Here is a 21,752-nt window from a genome sequence, read left to right on the forward strand (position 1 = left end):
GAGGAAACGACGGTGGCCCGCAGGGTTCTAAAGTAGCGCACTCGCGCACCCGAGAACTCCAGCTGCTGCCCGGGCGCACTTTGCTCCAGGTGCTCGGCGAAGCATCTGTTTCGGAGCTCGGGGCTGCACAATGGCAGAACAAGTTTCCCCTGAAAAGGCGACGGACCAGGTATGCACCTTCCTGTTCAAAAAGCCTGGACGAAAGGGGCCCGTAGGCCGCAGGAAGCGCCCGATCTGCGACCCAGAGCCCGGAGACAGCAGCAGCAGCAGCGGCGAAGAAGGCAGCACTGTGGTTCGCCGCGAAAAGAAGCGGGCGACCCACAATCCGATGATACAGAAGACCCGTGGCAGTGGTAAACAGAAGGTGGTGTACTGTGAATTGAGTAGCGAGGAGGAGGAGGAGGGGAATGGGAAGGGTAATGAGACTGAGACTCTCCGTGTGGTCTACAAGTCCACCCGCTCGGCGAAACCCGTGGGGCCAGAGGATATGGGGGCGACTGCTGTCTACGAACTAGACACAGAAAAGGAGCGTGACGCACAAGCCATCTTTGAGCGCAGCCAGAAGATCCAGGAGGAGCTGAGAGGCAAGGAAGATGACAAGATCTATCGGGGAATCAATAACTATCAGAAATACATGAAACCCAAGGATACATCCATGGGCAATGCTTCCTCCGGAATGGTGCGGAAGGGCCCCATCCGAGCTCCCGAGCATCTCCGTGCCACCGTGCGCTGGGATTACCAGCCCGACATTTGTAAGGACTATAAGGAGACTGGCTTTTGCGGCTTCGGAGACAGCTGCAAATTCCTCCATGACCGATCAGATTACAAGCATGGGTGGCAGATCGAACGTGAGCTTGATGAGGGTCGCTATGGTGTCTACGAAGATGAAAACTATGAAGTGGGAAGCGATAGTGAGGAAATACCATTCAAATGTTTCATCTGTCGCCAGTCCTTCCAAAACCCCGTCGTCACCAAGTGCAGGCATTATTTCTGCGAGAGCTGTGCACTGCAGCATTTCCGCACGACCCCGCGCTGCTACGTCTGTGACCAGCAGACCAATGGCGTCTTCAATCCAGCGAAAGAATTAATTGCCAAACTGGATAAGCATCAGGATGCAGAAGAGGATGGTACTTATGATTTTCCAGAAAACCCCGATTCGGGTCCAATTCCCATTACTTCGTTTTCCCCTTATTTTCCAATTCCAAAATAAATATTTTGGAAATATTAATTTGTGTCCTTCCTTTGTAGGGAAAATGACAGAGGAAAAGGCAGGTGATGAAGTAGGTTCCTGGATAGATGGCTTGTGAAAGCATCAAGGTAGGTATAATGTGTATTTTTACCTGGTATAAATGCTGCCTGTGTGTAACTTTTCAGAACTCTTTGGCATAAATTACCAGGACGGGAGAAATTTGACAAAAGAGCTAGAATTTGCTTGAAATAACCAAAACTGTGGTGAAAGGAAGAACTGAATCTATTTATTGTATCACATTTCTGTATCACTTAATGGTTTGCAAAAATACTTTCATACATTGTTTCTATTGGGAGCCTGTGCCATAATACACCCCAGTCAAGGTATGGGGGTGGGCTGGGGGGAGGGTGAGTGGGAGAATTGGGTTGGGGGACTGACTAGTGGCTAGCACCACAGAATGCATGTATGGGAAATGGCCCTTGCTCTCTTTGAAACATCTACACTAACCACCCTTTCCATGGATAATTGAAATGATCTATGCTCTGCTGTCCAATATGACAGCTGCTGGCTTCATGTGGCTGTTGAGCGCTTGAAATGTGGCTGGTAGCCACCATATTGGACATTGCAGTTGTAGACTGAACCTGGGAACCTGCAGAGGGCAAAAATCTAGTATTTATAATGCATTGTCTGAAACTGTATAGTCACAGACCCTGTAATATAACCCCCTATTAAAGTTAATCTAGATACCTGTCTTCCCAACTAGTTTGTGAACTCCTATAACTAGCCCAGTGCTTGACATATAATAAGCCCTTAATAAATAAGCCCAGAGAGGTTTCAAGAGGGAGATTGGAGCCAAATCCTTGAATCCAAGTTGAGAAGCTTGACTATATATTCTGTTGGTAATGGGGATATAGCAGAGTTTTGGGAAAGGGAAGAAAATCAGACTTTTAAAAAAAAATTTTTGTTGCAGACTGTCAGATAGATGGCAGGGAGATGGATGACAAGAGGTAGGGAAGCCAGTTAGGCCAAATGATTAGTAAATTTTTTATTGATCTGGCTAGAATTTGGGCTGATCCCAGGAAAGAAATGCAAGAGTAAATTGTGGGTTAGGATTTTTTAATTAATCCATTTAAAGATATTCTTTGAGCAGCTATTCTGTGTCAAGGTAAGGAATATTAGCAAACAATGGACACAGCCCCTGTACTCATGGAGCTAGACATCAGTGACAGGTGTGATGAGTACAAGAAAAAAGTGCACTGGGTTGCTCTCTCAGGATAAACCCAATCCCAGCTTTGGAGGAGTTCAGAAACATAAACTCACAATGTGAAACTTTGTTTTTGTTTGTTTATTTGCATTCCCGTAAAAAATTTAGATTCATCATGTCAACTACTGCAAAAACATGCTGGAATTTTTATTGGGATTGCATTGAAATTAAAAGTTGGAGTAAACAGACCTCTTATACACACATAACTGCATCCTGTTAGTAAAATTGCAATATTAACATTGGTACCATGCTGTTAAGTAATTTACAGACCTTATTCAAAGTTCATCAGTTGCTCTACTAATGTCCTCTTTCTGGACCACAATGCCATCCAGGGTCACACATTGCAGTTAGTTGTGATGTCTCTCTTATTCAGGAAGAACCCTCAGTCTTTCTTTTGTCATTCATGTCCTTGACACATTGAAGAGTACTGGCCAGTTATTTTGTAGCTACCTCCAAATTTTGGTTTGTCTGATGTTTCCTTATTATTAAATTTAAATTATTCATTTTTAAAAGAAAACCCATAGGAGAGATGCTGTACGCTTCTCAGTGTATTAATGTGAAACATTCTATAACAATGTATAAAGTATAGTGGAGATGCCTTAGATACTTGAGAAGCCTACTGGGAAAAGGGCTTAGGAAAGCATCACACAGGCCCTAGCTGGTTTTGCTCAGTGGATAGAACGTCAGCCTGCGGACTAAAGGATCCCGATTTGATTCTGGTCAAGGGCACATGCCCGGGTTGCGGGCTCGATCCCCAGTAGGGGGCGTGCAGGAGGCAGCCGATCAATGATTCTCATCATTGATGTCTGTCTGTCTGTCTGTCTCTCTCTCTCTCTCTCTTCCTTCCTCTCTGAAATCAATGATATTTTTTTTAATAAAGAAAGCATCACACAGAAATAGCATTTAAGGGATGAGAGAAAGAGACTGAGCCAAATAGGAAACAGGAAAAAAGACCTTGTAGAGGCAAATGGAGAAACAGGAGCAAAGGAAGAGAGTGTTTTTAAAAGGCCCTGGCCGGTTTGGCTTAGTGGATACAGCATTGGCCTGCGGACTGAAGGATCCCGGGTTAGAATCTGGTCAAGGGCACATACCTCGGTTGCAGGCTCCCTCCCTGGCCCTGGTCAGTGGGTGTACAGGAGACAATCAATAGATGTGTCTCTCTTACATGATGTTTCTCTCTAAAAATCAATGGAAAAATATCCTCGGGTAAGGATTAACAGTATCATGGAGGGGTGGGAGAGGTAGAAGAAGGTAAAGGGGGGATAAATGGTGATGAAGGCGACTTGACTTGGGGTGGTAAACACACAATACAATATACAAACGTATTGTAGAATTGTATACCCAAAACCTCTATAATTTTATTAATCAATGCTACCCCAATAAATTCTATTTAAAAAAGGTATCATGGCAAGAAATATGGCAATGAGTAACAAAATAATCATTAAAATGGTTAATTTTAAATAAATATTCCTGAGAATTTATGCTAATAAAGTTATTCAAGAGTAGAATAAAGCTTTATAGAAAAAGATACACAGTGACTAAAAAAATGTATAAAGTAATAGTCATCAAATGGGAACATTGCTTAATTTTGATGGTGAGAGTCTAGGGATTTGGTTACTCTTCTCTTTGGACTTTTCTGAATTTCTTGAAATTTTTTTAGATGTTTACACTATGGTTAAATAGTAAAGTTATGTTTCTGAGGGGAAAAATAAAAAGATATACATTGAATTGTTATATGTTACATAAGCTGAGAGAAAGAGTCCAGGAGAAAACAAGAAGAAAGGGAAAGAATGCTGCTGATGACTAAGTTCTAGGAGGTAGCTAGAACTGAGAAAGGATGGAATTAAAAGCACATATCAAAAATGGGTCTTTTTTTTTCCAAACTATAAGAGAACATTTATGTAGAAAGTTACAAAGATAATAGAAGTGAGCCTCCTGGGCTGCATAGGCTCAGGAAACTATAGAAACAAAAGAAGGGCCCTTGAATAATGCTCTCCAGGTCTCTCCATACTGTCTCAAAGGATAAGAGATCCCTTTTCACAGCTGCATAGTATTCCATGGTGTAAATGTGCCACAGCTTTTTTATCCACTCATCTACTGATGGGCACTTGGGCTGTTTCCATATCTTAGCTATTGTAAATTGTGCTGCTATTAACATGGGGGTGCATATAATATTTCTGATTGGTGTTTCAGAGTTCTTAGGATCTATTCCTAGAAGTGGGACCACTGAGTCAAATGGCAGTTCCATTTTTAATTTTTTGAGGAAACTCCACACTGTTTTTCCATCGTGGCTGCACCCTTTGAGACAGCATGGAGGGACCTGGAGAGTATTATGCTAAGCAAAATAAGCCAGTCAGAGAAAGACAGGTATCATATGATCTCACTCACATGTGGAATCTAATGAACCAAAATAACTAATGAACAAAATAGAGCTAGAGACATAAGCATAGAACAGACTGATGGATCTCAGAGGGAAGGTAGGGATAGAGGGTGGGTAGGAAGAGCTTAACCAGGGAACTTATATGCATACATGCATAGCCCAGGGACACAGACAATAGTGTGATGAAGACCTGAACAGGGCAGGGAGAGGGCCTGGAGGGGGCCAATGGGAGCAAAAGAGGGACATTGGTAATACTTTCAACAATAAAGATAAATTAAAAATAAAAAGAAGGAAAAAAAATAAATAAAAATAAAAAGAAGGGCCCGACTGGTGTGGCTCAGTGGTTGAACATCAGCCTATGAACCAGGAGGTCATGGTTTGATTCCCAGGTCAGGGCACATGCCTAGGTTGCGAGCTCAATTCCCAGTGGGGAGTGTGCAGGAAGCAGCTGATCAATGATTCCCTCTCATCATTGATGTTTCTATCTCTATCTCCCTATCCCTTCTTCTGTGAAATCAATAAAAATATTTTTTAAGTAATAATAATAAAAAGAAAGGCCCTTGGCACTTAGGAGAGGGAAAGGCAAAGGTAAACTAATTGCCTGGGGGTAGGAAGAGGGGAACAGAAAGGCCAGGTCCTGTTCCCCAGAGCAAGACACACAAGAAGTTAAAGAGCTGAGAGAAGAGGAGAAAGATAACATTTGTCTACTATTCCACATGTTTTTTTAATACCTGTCTGTGAATCTTAAGAGAATATCCAAAATTTATGCAAATAAACATTCTTAGAATCCAAAGCATTCAGCAGATTTTTAAAGTATATTTTTATTTATTTTTAAAATATTTTTTATTGATTTTTTAAATATATATTTTATTGATTTTTCACAGAGAGGAAGGGAGAGGGATAGAAAGCCAGAAATATTGATGAGAGAGAAACATCGATTAGCCGCCTCCTGCACACCTCCCATTGGGAAGGTGTCCACAACCAAGGCACGTGCCCTAGACCGGAATCGAACCTGGGACCCTTCAGTCCGCAGGCAGATGCTCTATCCACTGAGCCAAACCAGTTTCGGCTTTATTGATTTTTTACAGAGAGGAAGAGAGAGGGATAGAGAGTTAGAAACATCGATCAGCTGCCTCTTGCACACCCCCTACTGGGATGTGCCCGCAACCAAGGTACATGCCCTTGACCGGAATCGAACCTGCGACCCTTGAGTCCACAGGCCGATGCTCTATCCACTGAGCCAAACTGGTTTCGGCTAGTATAGTTTTTTTTTTTAAATATTTTAACCCTAGCTGGTTTGGCTCAGCAGATAGACCCTTGGCCTGTGGAGTAAAGGGTCCCAGGTTGCCGGCTCGATCACCAGTTGGGGGCATGCAGGAGGCAGTCAATCAATGATTCTCTCTCATCATTGATGTTTCTATCTCTCCCCTCTCCCTTCCTCTCTGAAATCAATAAAAATGTATTTTAAAATATAATTTGATCAGCTGCCTCCTGCATGCCCCCACAGGGTATCAAGCATATGCACTGAACCGGAATCAAACCGTGACCTCCTGGTTCATAAGTCAACAGTGAACCACTGAGCCACACTGGCCAGGCAGCAGATCCTTAAAGGGATAATAACACTACAAAAGTACATAAATCAATGGTGTACTCAAGATATTTTTCATGCTTACAAAAAAAGTGTGCCAGCAGAGATGAGATTGCAGCTGGACTCTGAAAGAGCTAACCTAGTCTGAAGTCAAAGGAGTCTCCCGTAGGAAATGACCCTGGTGGGAAAGAGAATATCCCAGGCAGAGAGTTAAGTATATTCCAATGACCTGAAGTACGAGGCTGGTTTCAGCTCAGAACTCAAAACCGTCTAGGGTGGTTAAAGGGAAAAGGCAAAGTGGCCAGGTAGTCAGGGCCAAAGAACAGACACCTTGCAAGTCATGTTAAGGACTTTGAAGGGCAAAAGGGTGCCTTCAAAGGGTTTTAAGAAAGAAAGGGAAATGATCAGATTTGAATTTTATAAAGATAATCTTTTGGTGTGGGAAATGAATTGAAGGAACCAGACATGAAACAGGGAGATGGGTTAGGTTGGTGCACTAGTCCAGGTGACATGATGGTAAACAAACTAGAATCTGTGGATATTAATTTAATAGTTTTGAGCACCCACTATATGGGCAGGTACTAATTGATTTAAGCACTGGAGATAGAGCCATAACAAAAGCCCTCAAGTTCCTCCTCTCATAGAACTTCCATGAGAGACAGTAACAGATTTATACATACAGATACATAATATCAAATTGACTTAAGTACTATGAAAATAATAAAGCAATGTAGGGAGATAAGAGTGCAATGGTGTGGAGAAGGTTATTTTATTTAGAATGGTGAGGGAGGGCCTCTTCTGATAGGTGACATTTGAGCAGAGACCTAAACAAAGCAGGTATATAGCAGAAGAGCATTCCAGAAAAGAACCATAAAATCATGTGCAAAGGCCCTGAGGCAGGAAAGTATCAGACATATGTTCTAGGAACAGTGAGGAAGCAATATAATTGGAGTGGACTCAAGGAAGAGGAAAGAACTCCAAGATTAGATAACAAATCATGGGGGAGGGGCAGGGCAGACTGTTTACAGCCTTATCTCAATAAGATGGAGAGCCGCTGGGAGCTTTTGTGCAGAGGAATGACATGATCTGATACTGGCTTTAAAAAGGATCCTTCTGGGGGCCCTGGGCCTCCCAGCCGGGGACTCTGCTCCTGTGCCAGCCTGGCCACCGCCCACTCTCCCAGCGCAGCTGTGGTCCTAGCTATGGTGCACCGCCTGGGTGTCTGGGCAATCCATGGGCAGCAGCGAGGGCAATGATGACAAACTACGGCGAGGAGCAGCCCAAGGAGCTGGAGGCTCTGCAGTCCATCCACCCGACTCCTTTACAGTATTATCAGAAAATTCTCCTAGCTTCACCATTACTGTGATATCTGAGGCTGGAGAAAATGACGAAACTGTCCAGACTACCCTCAAGTTTACATATGGTCAGAAATATCCAGATGAAGTCCCTCTTTATGAAATACTAGAGGCCCGGTGCATGAAATTCGTGCACGGGGGTAGGGGGGGAGGCCCTCAGCCTGGCCTGCACCCTCCAGTCCGGGACCCCTCGGAGGCAGTCGGACATCCCTCTCACAATCTGGGACCGCTGGCTGTAACCACTCACCTGCCTGCTCGCTTGATCGCCCCTAACCACTTCTGCCTGCCTGCCTGATCGCCCCTAACCTCTCTGCCTGCCTGCCTGATCCCCCTAACTGCTCTCCCCTGCAAGCCTGATCCCCCTAACTGCTCTCCCCTGCAAGCCTGATCGCCCCTAACTGCTCTCCCCTGCCTGCCTGATTCCCCTAACTGCTCTCCCCTGCCGGCCTGATCCCCCTAACTGCTCTCCCCTGCTGGCCTGTTCGCCCCTACTGCTCTCCCCTGCCGGCCTGATCCCCCTAACTGCTCTCCCTGCTAGCCTGATCACCCCTAACTGCCTCTGCCTCGGCCCCTGCCACCATGGCTTTGTCTGGAAGGATGTCCAGATGGATGTCTGGTCTAATTAGCATATTACCCTTTTATTAGTATAGATTCTCCCAGGAAAATCTAGGAGATAATATTATCTCAGGCATCTTAAAATTATTAGTATTACAGGCAGAAGAAAACCTTGGTATGGTGATGATCTTTACTTTAGTGACAGCTGTACAAGAAAAATTAAATGAAACAGTAGGTCAAATAAAAACTAGAAGAGAAGAAGAAAAGAAACAAACAAAAGCAGCAGAAGCTGAAAAGCAATTATTTCATTGCACTCCTGTTACAGTTGAGATTTTCTTAAGTTGGAAAGCCAAGTTTGATGCAGAACTCTTAGAAATTAAAAAGAATGAAAGGAAAAAAACCAAACAGGAATAAATAAGTAGGAAACAGCTATTTGAAACAGATCACAATCTTGACATATCTGATATCCAGTTCTTAGAGGATGCTGGAAACAATGTGGAGGTAGATGAGTCGTTGTCCCAGGAAATAGATGACTTGGAGCTGGAGGATGATGAGGATAATCCATACTACAATACTACTGACCCAGAGAGTGACTTGACCAATTGATGGACCATCCCCTGCAGAGAGGCTTAGACTGCTACAGCATCTGTGGCTATGCTGAGAGGGTGTTGATTTTTCTTTCTTTTTTTCTAAGAAAAAAACAATTTTCAGGAGAATATTCTTCTGAAAGCTTTCATCAATGAACTTAATAAACTGGCCTTAAAATTTAATAAATAAATAAATAAATAAATAAAAGGGATCCTTCTGGCCCTAGCTGGTTTGGCTCAGTGGTTGGAGCGTCAGCCTGCAGACTGAAGGGTCATGGATTCAATTCCAGTAAAGAACACAAAGAGCACCTACCTCTGTTGCAGGCTCCATCCCCAGCCCTGGTCATTTGTGGCGAGAGTATGGGAGGCATTCACATTGATGTTTTTTTTTTCTCTCTCTCTCCCCCTCCCCCTCTCTCTAAAAATCAACGGGGAAAAAATATCCTTGGGTGAGGATTAACCCCCAAAAAGGGATCATTTGGGGACTTTGGGGGTACAGAGGAAATGTTTTATATCTTTTTTTTTATTTTTATTGATTTTTTACAGAGAGGAAGGGAGAGGGATAGAGAGTTAGAAACATCGATGAGAGAGAAACATCGATCAGCTGCCTCCTGCACACTCCCCACTAGGTAGGTGCCTACAACCGAGGTACATGCCCTTGACTGGAATCGAACCTGGGACCCTTGAGTCCGCAGGCCGACGCTCTATCCACTGAGCCAAACCAGCTAGGGCAAAATGTTTTATATCTTAATTGGAGTATCTGTTACGCATCTACATTTATCTCATTAAGAAATACCTTCAAGTCAAAGGAGAAAAAAAAACCTGGTTGCTAGGGAGAAAATAAACCAAGCCAGGAGGGTCAAAGGATGAAGGGGACAGATTAGTTAGAAGGCTACTTACTGCCTTTGTCCAGGTGAGAGATGATAGTGGATCAAACCAGCTGGTGAGAAGGGGTGAAAGTAAAACTGACAAGGTTTTCTGGTTAGTTAGATACGGGGTATAAGATAAAGAGAAAAGTCAAGGTAACTTCAAAATTTTTAACCTGAGTAACCAGATGGAAGATGGTGCCACTTACTGAGATGGAAAGATGCACATCCAGGAAAGTGCATAAAGCACAATTTTTCAGTATAAGTAATTATATAGGCACACCTGCAATAACCACCACCCAGGTCAAGAAATACAGAACCATCCCAGATAAGAAAAAGCTAAAGGAGTTCATCATCACAAGAAATGTTAACGGCACTTCTTTAAGGAGAAGAAAAAGGGGATAAAAATTTGAATAATAAAATGGCAATAACAACATACCTATCAATAGTTACTTTAAATGTAAATGGATTAAATGCTCTAATCCAAAGACAGGGTGGCTGAATGGAGAAGAAAATAAGGCCCATCCATATGCTGCCTACAGGAGAACCACTTCAGATCAAAAGATACACAGATTGAAAATAAAGGAATAGAAGAAGATATTTCAGGCAAATGGAAATGAAAAAAAAAAAGTTGGGAAAGTGCCCCAGTTCCTTTTAGGACATTTGGTCTTTTGGGAGTGACACAAATTGAGTGAGGGAGGAAGGAGAAAAATCCACTGGATCCCTCCCTGCAGGATTCATTTATTCAAAAAGGAAATAATAGAAAAATACTCAACATGCAAAAGTCTTGTGAAGAAAATGAAGGAAAGCCACAGAACATGCCAAAGGCCAAGGAAAACCACCCTTCTGTACCACAGGAAGCAGAAGGAAACCTTAGAAGCAGGCTGACTCAACCTGTCCAGGAATTTAAAAAGGACACTCCCATTAGGCATTTGGACCCTGAAGAAATGCTAAGAGGAGTATATGAGTTGGAAAGGCTTAGAGAAGAAATAAGAGTAAAAACAAGTTTGTGATGATGCATTGAAAGCAAAGACATTCTCGCAGATGACTTTATCCTGTGTACTTTAGGCCTTGAATTCTTTTCTTTTTATCTGATAGTAAAAATCTGGCCCCTGCTTTCTGTTAGCATATTCTGATGTATCCTTTTTCTTCATTTTGCTTTTAATCAACTGGTGGAATTTTGTTTTAGATAGTTTCCTTGTTAACCAGCATCTTACTGGATTTTGTATTTTGACCCATTCTCCAGGTCTATTTTTCAACTAGGAAGTTTTACACAAATGCATAGAAATGTGTTCATTCCATATTGTAAAGTAACATAAGTTACAAAGCATATTTAGTATCAGCTCACATATGTACGATAAAAATCCCAAATTGTGCCCTAGCTGGTTTGGCTCAGTGGATAGAGCGTCAGTCTGTGGATTGAAGGGTCTTGGGTTCGATTCTGGTCAAGGGCACATGCCCAGGTTGTGGGCTTGATCCCCAGTAGGGGACGGGCAGGAGGCAGCCGATCAATGAGTCTCTCATCATTGATGTTTCCATCTCCCTCTCCCTCTATGAAATCAATAAAAAAAACTTTTAAAAATCCCAAATTGTGTGTTTGCATGCATGTGTGTATACATATATACATCAAAAACTTAACTGTGCTTATTTCTGTGTGGTGTGAGTTTTCTTTTTGCTTATATGTATTTTTTAAATATATTTTTGCTGATTTTTTATAGAGAGGGATAGTTAGAAACATCGACGAGAGAGAAACATCGATCAGCTGCCTGTTGCACGCCCCCCACTGGAGATCAAGCCCGCAACCAAGGCACATGCCCTTAACCGGAATCAAACCTGGGGCCTTTCAGTCCACAGCCCGACGCTCTATCCACTGAGCCAAACCGGTCAGGGCACTTATATGTATTTTTAATGAACTTGTGTCACAGACAGAATTAAAATTCTTTAATAAGTAAGAATCAAATAATTTGCAACCAGTTTATAAGGGCAATGGGGGCCCCTAAACTCTTGATGAAATAACTATTAAAATATAACCCTGGCTGGTTTGGCTCAGTGGATAGAGCATCGGCCTTTGGACTGAAGGGTCCCAGGTTTGATTCTGGTCAAGGGCACATACTTGGGTTGTGGGCTTGATCCCCAGTAGGGGGTGTGCAGGAGGCAGCTGATCAATGATTCTCTCTCATCATTGATGTTTCTATCTCTCTCCCTCTCCCTTACACTCTTAAATCAATAAAAAAAAACATTTTTTTAAATGTAAGTCTCATATCACCTCTGGATCTCTTAACCAGATAAAAATATTTTATTTTTCTGTAATAATTGCCAGTTTTGAGTAACAATATAAATATTGGAGAAACAATATTTATATCAGACAAAATAGACTATAAAACAAAGTCTATAACAAGAGACAAAAATATGAAAGCAACCTAAGTGTCCATTGATAGATGGTCAAATATGCAATGGAATATTACTGAGCCATAAAAAAGAATAAAATCTTACAATTTGCAATAAGATAAATAGACCTAAAACGTATTATGCTAAGTGAAATAATTCAGAGAAAGACAAATGCCATATGATTTCACTTAATATGTGGATCTGAAAAGCAATGAATAATCAAAACAGAAACAAACTCATAGATACAGAGAATATATATATATATATATTGATTTCAGAGAGAGGAAGGGAGGGGGAGAGAGAGAGAAACATCAATGATGAACAGAGAATGTTTTGATGATTGCCAGATGAGAGGGGCTTTAAGGAACTGGGTGAAAAAGATGAAGGAATTAAGAAGTACAAATTGGCATTTACAAAATAGTCACGGGGATGTAAAGTATAGCATAGGGAGTATAGTCAATAATATTGTAATAACTATGTATGGTGTGGGAGTGGGTACTAAGTTTACCTGGTTGATCACTTTGTAAGTTTAATAAATGTCTAACCACTATGCTGCATACGGGAAACTAATATAATATTGACTATCAACTATTAAAGACAAAAAACACACACACAATATTGAGGTAAGGAGCAAAAGCTATATATCCAACCCAGATCCTATTTTGCTTTTTAGCATAGTATAAAAAAAATCACAAACAGGGCCCATTACATGTTAACCTACTAAAATTCCTCTTTCCCAATTAGACAAAGAGTTTATGAATTTTGAATTAAATTCATAAATTTAATTCATAAATTTAATGATAAGTTCCTATATCATTATGCATCTCCCAATACAAATTAGGTATGACTATTGGGAAGGAAGCAGAGAAAGAGGATTAGTTATGGATTTGCTTAGAGATTCAAAGTTGTATTTAAACTTGGTAAAGCAGCCTTACAAGTCTTTCTTGGGTGCTATTTACACTTTTTTTTTTTCTGATTACAATTATGCAGTATGATTCCATTTGGGATTTCCAGTGAAACTGAAGTGCTGTATTCCCTAAAGACCAAATAGTGTTTAAAGAGGAAAAAAGGAATGTGATAATTCTTTTTTCTTCTTTTTTTTATTGTTTAAAGTATTACAAATAGTAGTACATATGTGTCCTTTTTCCCCATTGACCTTCCTCCGGCCTCCCCTACCCCCCAGTACATGCCCTCACCCCACCCACCCAGTGTCTTGCGTCCATGGGTTATGCTTATATGCATGCATACAAGTCCTTCGGTTGATCTCTTACCTCCCCCCCTCCCCAGCCTTCCCACTGTAATTTGACAGTCTGTTTGATGCTTCTCTGCCTCTGTATCTCTTTTTGTTCATCAGTTTATAATGTTCTTTATTATCCATAAATGAGTGAAATCATGTGGTATTTTTCTTTCATTGCCTGGCTAATTTCACTTAGCATAATGCTCTCCAGTTCCATCCATGCTACTGCAAATGGTAAGAATTCCTCCTTTTTTATAGCAGCGTAGTATTCCATTGTGTAGATGTACCACAGTTTTCTGATCCACTCATCTGCTGATGGGCACTTAGGCTGTTTCCAAATCTTAGCTATGGTAAATTGTGCTGCTATGAACATAGGGGTGCATATATCCTTTCTGATTGGTGTTTCTGGTTTCTTGGGATATATTCCTAGAAGTGGTATCACTGGGTCAAATGGCAGTTCCATTTTTAAATTTTTGAGAAAACGCCATACTGTTCTCCACAGTGGCTGCACCAGTCTGCATTCCCACCAGCAGTGCACGAGGGTTCCTTTTTCTCCGCATCCTCTCCAACACTTGTCGTTTGTTGATTTGTTAATGATAACCAAGGAATGTGATAATTCTGATCAAAAGTTCTCTTTCTAGAATTCATGATAAATGAAAATAATTTTGGCAGTTCCTATATCATTATGCATCTCCCAAGCAACATGCAATTCCTCCTGTCACTACAACTTGGTTAGTCACTGAAGCACTAATCTTATTACAAAACAAGTTAAACAAACAAAGTCTCCTTCAGTTACTGCCTTGATTCATTATTAGCATTCACCTTTCCTTTCACCTTGCCCACAATCCCCGATATTGAATGCCAAATGGTGATCTCACTGAAGGACAGGACATTCAACGGTTTAAACCAGCAAAATTGAATTTGGCTATCCTTAGTCACTGACTGATGACTCTATTCCTATTTTTACATATTTAAAGTAATGCTATGTCCTTCCTGGAAGTTCCTTTTGTATTCCAAATTACGACAGGGTCTGAAGTACAGCAAAGGAAAAATGCAAAAAGTTAAGTGTCAGGACAAGTTAGAAGCATACACACATATGTGGGTAAGTCTGGTTCAAATTCCTGTTCAGCAAGATAGTAATTTTTATGAAAAATTTAAAGAAATACTACTTAATTTAGCTTAAAGAAACTTAATTCTGCCTTAGTATCAAATTTAAAATGTGATCAGAAAGTATACTTTGTAACAAATATAAGGGAAAGTATTTACAAAGCATTTTACAACTCTAATAAATAATAAGTAATATTTGATTGTACCATTAAAAAATACAAAACTGACAACACTCAGAAGCCCTTTATGTATTATCTTCCAGGTCCCATCCCTCCTCCTCATATGCACACAGGTAACCACTATACTGACTTTTATGGTAATCACTCCCTTGCTTTTTTCCCATTGACCCAGCCTTCCTCTTTAGCAATTTATCTCTCCTTCCCTCTCAACAAACCAAGGATAATGTCAGCCTGATATCTTGCCCTTCTCATGTCCGTTTTATTCTCTTTTGTAACAGCTTTATTGGCATAATTCACATATCATATCATGATGCGATATTTATATGAGTGGCTTTTAGTATATTTACAAGGTTATGCAAGCATCACTATCTAATTTAAGAACACTTTAAACACCCCCAAAAGTAACCCATCCCTGTTAGCAGTTACTCTCCATCATTCCCCCTTGACCCCTACCCTCACAGGGAACCACTGATCTCCTTTCTGTCTATATATTTGCCTCTTCTGGATATTTCTTAGCAGTGGAATCGTATAATATGTGGCCTTTTGTGACTGCCTTCTTTCACTTAGAATGTTTTCAAGATTCATCCATGTTGTAGCATGTGTCAGTTCATTCCTGAATATTGCTAAATAATATTCCATTATATGGCTACTAGTGGTCCAGTGCATGAAATTCGTGCACATTAAAAGGGAATTAATTAGAGGAAATAATTTAATATTGCTATTTGCCCTCCCTCTATAATACAAGTGTCAGAGATGAAAGAAAATTAGTAAAATATATATGAAAATCTTCCTCCTGTCAGAGTCTGGGCGCGCTGCGGGACCCAGAGTCAAGTCCCCGCCCACCCGCACGCACCTTGAAATTAATTGTGCGAGACCCAGACCTGGCCAGCCCCACCCCCATCAAGCCCTGCAGGGCGAGGAGCATAGCCTCAGGTCCCCTGTCAAGCCCCGCCAGGTGGGGGGTGCAGCCTCAGGTCCCCTGGCCCCGGCGCAAGGGCACAACGACCATTTGCATATTAGCTCTTTATTATATAGGATACTACATTTTGTTTATCCATTCATCATTTGGTGAACATTTGGGTTGTTTCCACATTCACATAACATAAAATTAACCAGTTTAAAGTGAACAATTCAGTGGTATTGAGTACAATAACAGTGTTGTGAAGGTACCATCTTTATATCATTCTAAGATATTTTCATCACCTCAGAAGAAAACCCCATACTCCTTAAGCAAATGTTTCTCATTCTCTCCTTCCTGCAACCCCTAGAAACTACCAAACTGCATTGTTTCTGTGGATTTAGCTATTCTAGATATTTTATATAAATAGAATCTTATGATATACAATCTTGCTCCTTTCACTTAACATAATGCTTTCAAGGTTCAACCACGTTGTAGTATGTATCAGTACTTCTTTTTGGGAACTGAATAACATTCCATTGCATGTATATACAATTAATCCATTCATCTGTTGATGGACACTTGTGCATTTTCTACCTTTTGGCTATTATGAATAGTGCTGCTCTGAAAATGGGTGTACATAGAATAGATTTGAGTAACTATTTTTCAATTCTTTTGAGTATTCTCACCTAGGAGTAGAATTGCTGAGTCATATGGTAAAACTATTCTTAACTCTTTGAAGAACTGGCAAACTGTTTTCCATAGCAGCTGCACCATTTTACATTCCCACCAGCAATGTAAGCGGGTTCCAATTTTTCCACATCCTCACCAACATCTGTTTCTTTTTTTAAATGTAGGTGTAAAGTGGTATCTCATTGTGGTTTGGATTTGTACCTCCCTAATGACTAATGTCCTTGAGCATCTTTTCATGTGCTTCTTGACCATTTGTATTATCATCTCTGGAGAAATGTCTATTCCAGTCCTTTACCCATTTTTAAATTGTGTTGTTTGTTGTTTGTTTTTTGATTTTTCAGTTGTAAGTTCCTTATATATTCTAGATACTAGACCCTTATCAGATATATGGTTTGCAAATATTTTTTCCCATTTTATGTATTGTCTTTTTACTTTTCTTGTTGGTATTCTTTGAAGCACAAAAGGTCTTAATTTAAATGAAGTACAATTTATTTCCTTTTGTTATTCGTGTTTTTGGTATCATGTCTAAGAAAACATTGCTAAATGTATCCAAGAGATTTATAGTTTTTGCTTTTACATTTAGGTCTTTTATCCATTTTGAGTTGATTTTTATATATGGCATGAGATAAGGCTTTGCTTTCATTCCTTTGTCTGTAGCTATCCAGTGACACAGCACCATTTCTTGAAAAGACCATTGAATGTTCTTGGCACTCATAAAAAAATCATTTGACCATAGATGCATGGGTTGATTTCTGGACTCTCAATCCTATTCCATTTATCTATGTCTATCCTTATGCCAGTACCACAAGATCTTGATTACTGTTGTTTTATAATAAGTTTTAAAGTCAGGAAGTGTGAGTCCTCCTACTGTTTTAGATATCCTGGATCTCTTGCAATTCCTTATACATTTTTTAAAAAATAGATTTTTATTGATTTCCGAGAGGAAGGGAGAGGGAGAGAAAGATAGAAGCATCAATGATGAGAGAGAATCATCAATCAGCTGCCTCCTGCACGCCCCACACTGGCCATTGAACCTGCAAACCTGGGCATGTGCCCTCACCAGGAATTGTGCCCAAACTGGCGAGGCATTCCTGATGAATTTTTTGAATCAGCTTATCAATTTCTACAAATAAATCAGCTGGGATTCTTTTTTTCCAGCTGAGATTCTGATAGAGATTGCATTGTATCTATAGATCAATTTAGGTAGCAGTGCCATCTTAACAATACTAAGTATGTTTATGTTAATCTTCCAATTGATAAGCACATACTTTTCTATGTATTTTAATCTTTCATTTCTTTCAACAATGCTTTTTAATTTTCAGATTATAAATATTGAACTCTTAATAGCTTCATTCCTAATATTTTATTTTTGATGCCATTGTAAATAAAATTGTGTCTATATAAATTTCATTTCACATTGTTCATTGCAAGTATTTAGAAATAGAATTGATTTTTAATCTTGTTCTGTAATCACGTTGAACTCCTCCAGATTTTCTATATACTTGGTCATGTCATCTGGAAAGAGAATAGTTTACTTTTTTTTTTTTTCTAGTCTGGATGCCTTTTATTTCATTGTCTTGACGAACTGCTACAGCAGGACTCTCTAGTACTATGTTGAATAGAAGTGGTGAGAGCAGACATCCTTGTTTTGTTCCTGATCTTAGGAGGAAAGCATCCATCTCTCACTGCCTTAGGTGTGTTGTTAGCTGTGAGTTTAGCTGAGTGTTAAATACTTTTTTTGTGTGTTAAAGAAGTTCCCTTCTATACTGACTTTAGTGTTTTTATCATGAAAGAGTATTGGATTTTCATAAAATGCTATGAATATTTTCGGGGTTTTTTTTTGTTTGTTTTTTGCTGTTGTTGCTGCATTTTTAACTGTACATTTCACTTTCTTTTTGATAAATTTTCATTTACATTTCATGTATTTTGTTTTTAAAGTGTTTATAGATTAGCCGAAACCGGTTTGGCTCAGTGGATAGAGCGTCGGCCTGCGGACTCAAGGGTCCCAGGTTCGATTCCGGTCAAGGGCATGTACCTTGGTTGCGGGCACATCCCCAGTAGGGGATGTGCAAGAGGCAGCTGATCGATGTTTCTAACTCTCTATCCCTCTCTCTTCCTCTCTGTAAAAAATCAATAAAATATATATTTTTTAAAAAATAAAGTGTTTATAGATTAAACAGTACATTAGACATGTACTGTATATAAGAAAAGTTAAAACAGGGAATCATTTGGGAGTCTGGAATGGATTAATTCAATTTACATGTTTTCTAATGGGAAAAAAAAGGAAAAAATGATTCGGTTTTTGAACAGCCTTCAAGAGTGAATTAGAGAGGAGGTTACACTATAGAAGCTACCCTTTGTGAAAGGAAGTTTACATTTATAAGGGAAATCTTACAGATGTAAGGGTCTTTCCCTTCCTGTGCCAGGAAGAAGATATCGAAATCTGTAGAAGAAACTGTTAACAATAGATTTATTGGCCTGGGCTTAAATCTTCATAACAATCTTATACTTGTTTAGTTTGCTTTTCCTGGTAACCTCCCATCAGTGGCTCTCCATTCCCAAGGTCTTTTGTCTTCAGCTGAAGGTGGTATTTAAGGTGGTGGCTTCCACCATTTAGGCAAATTACTCACTTTTCCTGGATCTCTCCCATGTATACAGGAGGTATGAATGTTATTAAACTTTAATTTGTTTTTTCCTGTTAATCTGCCTCATTTTAATTTTATTATTAGATTAGCCACAAGAACTAGCCTAAAGTAATCCTTATGCCAAAGAGATATATTTTGGGGTGACAAATTTTGCTCCCCCACACTCCCACATGTGAAATTTCAAATAAGAGTTTCACATTTCAGAAACTAAGTTGACAGAGTGTTCCATGTTGCATTAAACCAGTCTCAGTCTTGAGACTAGGTCAGTTCAGTTAACAGTTGTGCCTCATTTCAGGAGGCTGTCTTGCAGGTAGGCTCCCAAAACTAGGCCTGTATTATGCAAGCAATCAGGTAATTAATAAGAGGCGTGCCCATGGAAACAAACAGAAAACAATGGTTAATGATTGCAGCAAATTATAAAAGTTTCTGAGCCAAGGGTGCAGCCAGTCAAGATTTCTAGATGTCAGGATTGAAACATCTTTTGATGGAGTGAAGGCAGGCAGTGACAGTCTGGTAGATTTTTCAGTTTGAATATCTCTGGTGATCCTGCTGCAATAGGCACAAAGATTGTCCATATATTAGCTATTGTGGAGATTCCTCTGGGAGTTTACAAGTCATCTAGGGCCATTTTGTTTGCAGGGCTTCAGGAAAAAGGGCAGTTTTACTTCTCAATGATTCCAAGTCAGAAGAGAGGAAGAAAATTAGAAATGTGAGTTTGGAGAGCTTCAGCCAAATATTTGAGGAATCTAGAAGAATTCAGGACCCAGTCCAGTTTCCAGGGGGGAAATAAAACCTCGAAGACAATTAACTAGAATCTGATATCCACAAATGTGTATTTTAGTGTCCACTGAAACATATTTTTTCTCTCTAAAATCACCTGAAATTTGTAATGTTTTGTTAACCAGTGTCACCCAAATAAATAAAGTTAAAAATCACCCCCCATTTTTACCAAAGACCATCAAATTAAGACTAATTTGTTTGCAAAATAAGTCTAGATTCAATAAACTTGTCCTGTTATTTACATAGGAGCAGCAAGAATAGCAATTAACTATAGATGCTCTTTTAAATTGCTTTACTGAAATTTTTCATAAGAAATCTTCAGATTGAACTTTAAAAGACTTCTCAAGGCAAGGACTTACCATCAGACTGCTTGCAATACGAGTAGATTTGGATGAGTTCCTCTCTTCTTGAGGTCACCATAACATCTTGAAGTCTCTGCACCGGCCAGGAAATGACCTTCCTTACTCACTTGGTAAAGCCACTAGGAAACTTGTAAGCAGGGTGTCAAGGCAATATTTCAAAGGGTTTTATTGGCTTCCATAAGTCCATTTTTTAATTCCTTAAAGCTGTCTGGTCATATCTGAGTCTGTGCATGTTTCTGTAATTTGACTTCCTAGTCAAAGCCTTGGTAATATAATCAGTTTCCAATTGTGTCCTATACAAGGAGAACAGATTCTTATTGAACTTATACAGATAACAATATGACCATGAAAATAAGAATATTCACTGAGAGTTTCTGAATTCTGGAGGGATCAAGCAGGGAGAAAATAGAAATGTTTCAGTTCTGCTTACAAAGGGTATAATTTATCATATTGTTCTAAGTCATACTTAGCTTAAGAGGAAAGATTTCCTTATATCTGGGAAAGAAACAAAAAATTAAAGAACCAGCTATATATGAAATAAAAAGTCATAAAAACAGTAATTATCCTCATCATTCAGTCCTGTGTAAGTAAGTCTTCTTTTGCTTGAATCTGATTTTTCCGCTAGTTCTGTCAAGCTTGCCTGATGATTTAGGGTGATAGAGAAAGTGATAATTCTAAGAAGTTTTCAAGGCCTTCATCAAGGCTCATATGATTTTTACCCAGTGAAGTGGGTGCCTCAATCACTAGAGACCATGGGAGGTATACATCAAGTGTAAAACACATTTTCTAACAATTTCTTTGCCACTGTAAAGGATCATCCTTGCAGCAGAGGAAGGCTTCAACCCATCTGGAAAATATACATACAACAATAAGAGCATATCGATAACCCTTAATTAGTGGCAGTTAAATGAAATCCAGCTTCGGTGTACTATAATGGATAAGGAATATATATAAAAGGAATTGACCAGGGAGCCTGGCAGAACCAAGTAGCTGTTTTGGGTTTCCCAGAATCCCAACTATTTGTTTAATTTACAGCCATTCTTTACCCATACAATATACCCTATGAGTTTATCATCACTTATTTCACAATGTTTCCCATGTAATTTAACATACCAAATAAATAAAATAGATATTAAACTGATTAGCCTTTTATTATATAGGATAGGTATACTAAAATTTAGCATTTAGTTGAAATTATTAAATTAGTTCTTTTAAGAGTCTTAGTTGCACTGGAATGTAGTCATGTCCTGGGGCCTGGAGGCCTGCATGTAAAGTAAGTTTCTGGAAGAATGTAAAAGTATACTTTGCTTAAGATAATAAAAGAATATAACCGTTAAGCATAGGATATATAGCTCTGTTTTTTTTTTCTGCTCTTAAGATAACATTACTGACTCACACTCCCAAGATGTCTTGCAGAAATCATTAAGCAGAAAGGACCACCTGGCGTGACGAAGACCCTGGACAGGATGCCACCAAGAACTAAAATGAAATTATGAAGCTTGCACAAGAACTGACCAATCAACAACGCAGCCCACAACCCTGAACCTCTTACTCATGCTTAATCATGATATTTTGCCTTTAAAAGCCCCCAATTGTAAGCCATCAGTGATCTGGGTTTTTAAGTGATAGCTTCCAGTTATTCTTGTGTGGTGCCCTGCAATAAAGCTACCCTAATTCCT

The 21,752-nt window shown here is 39.7% G+C and overlaps 1 protein-coding gene and 2 pseudogenes across 3 annotated transcripts; all 3 read left to right on the top strand.

The window, feature by feature from the left end:
* The first annotated feature begins 27 nt into the window (after positions 1-27).
* Positions 28-21,752, top strand: RNF113A (ring finger protein 113A). 3 transcript variants are annotated; one of them, XM_008160925.3, is made up of 3 exons: positions 28-1,127; positions 1,249-1,317; positions 21,452-21,752. In XM_008160925.3, the coding sequence occupies exons 1-2, from the start codon at positions 131-133 to the stop codon at positions 1,305-1,307; spliced, it is 1,056 nt and encodes a 351-aa protein (XP_008159147.1). In that variant the 5' UTR covers positions 28-130; the 3' UTR covers positions 1,308-1,317; positions 21,452-21,752. The 3 variants fall into 3 exon arrangements, with proteins under 3 accessions (XP_008159147.1, XP_027994015.1, XP_027994014.1); XM_028138214.2 differs by having other exon boundaries at positions 21,479-21,752; XM_028138213.2 differs by having other exon boundaries at positions 21,490-21,752.
* On the top strand, positions 7,677-9,084 carry LOC103303958 (RWD domain-containing protein 1-like; annotated as a pseudogene).
* LOC114229398 (transcription elongation factor A protein-like 8) lies at positions 10,231-10,859 on the top strand (annotated as a pseudogene).

Source organism: Eptesicus fuscus, chromosome 1, assembly GCF_027574615.1.
Source record: "Eptesicus fuscus isolate TK198812 chromosome 1, DD_ASM_mEF_20220401, whole genome shotgun sequence".
NCBI lineage: Eukaryota > Metazoa > Chordata > Mammalia > Chiroptera > Vespertilionidae > Eptesicus > Eptesicus fuscus.

What these genes read in the sequence shown, in the direction of transcription:
- RNF113A (XM_008160925.3), top strand. Translation starts at nt 131, where the DNA reads ATGGCAGAACAAGTTTCCCCTGAAAAGGCGACGGACCAGGTATGCACC. An exon ending in TCAGGATGCAGAAGAGGATG is followed by an intron (nt 1,128 to 1,248) that starts GTACTTATGATT and finishes CTTCCTTTGTAG; the next exon opens with GGAAAATGACAGAGGAAAAG.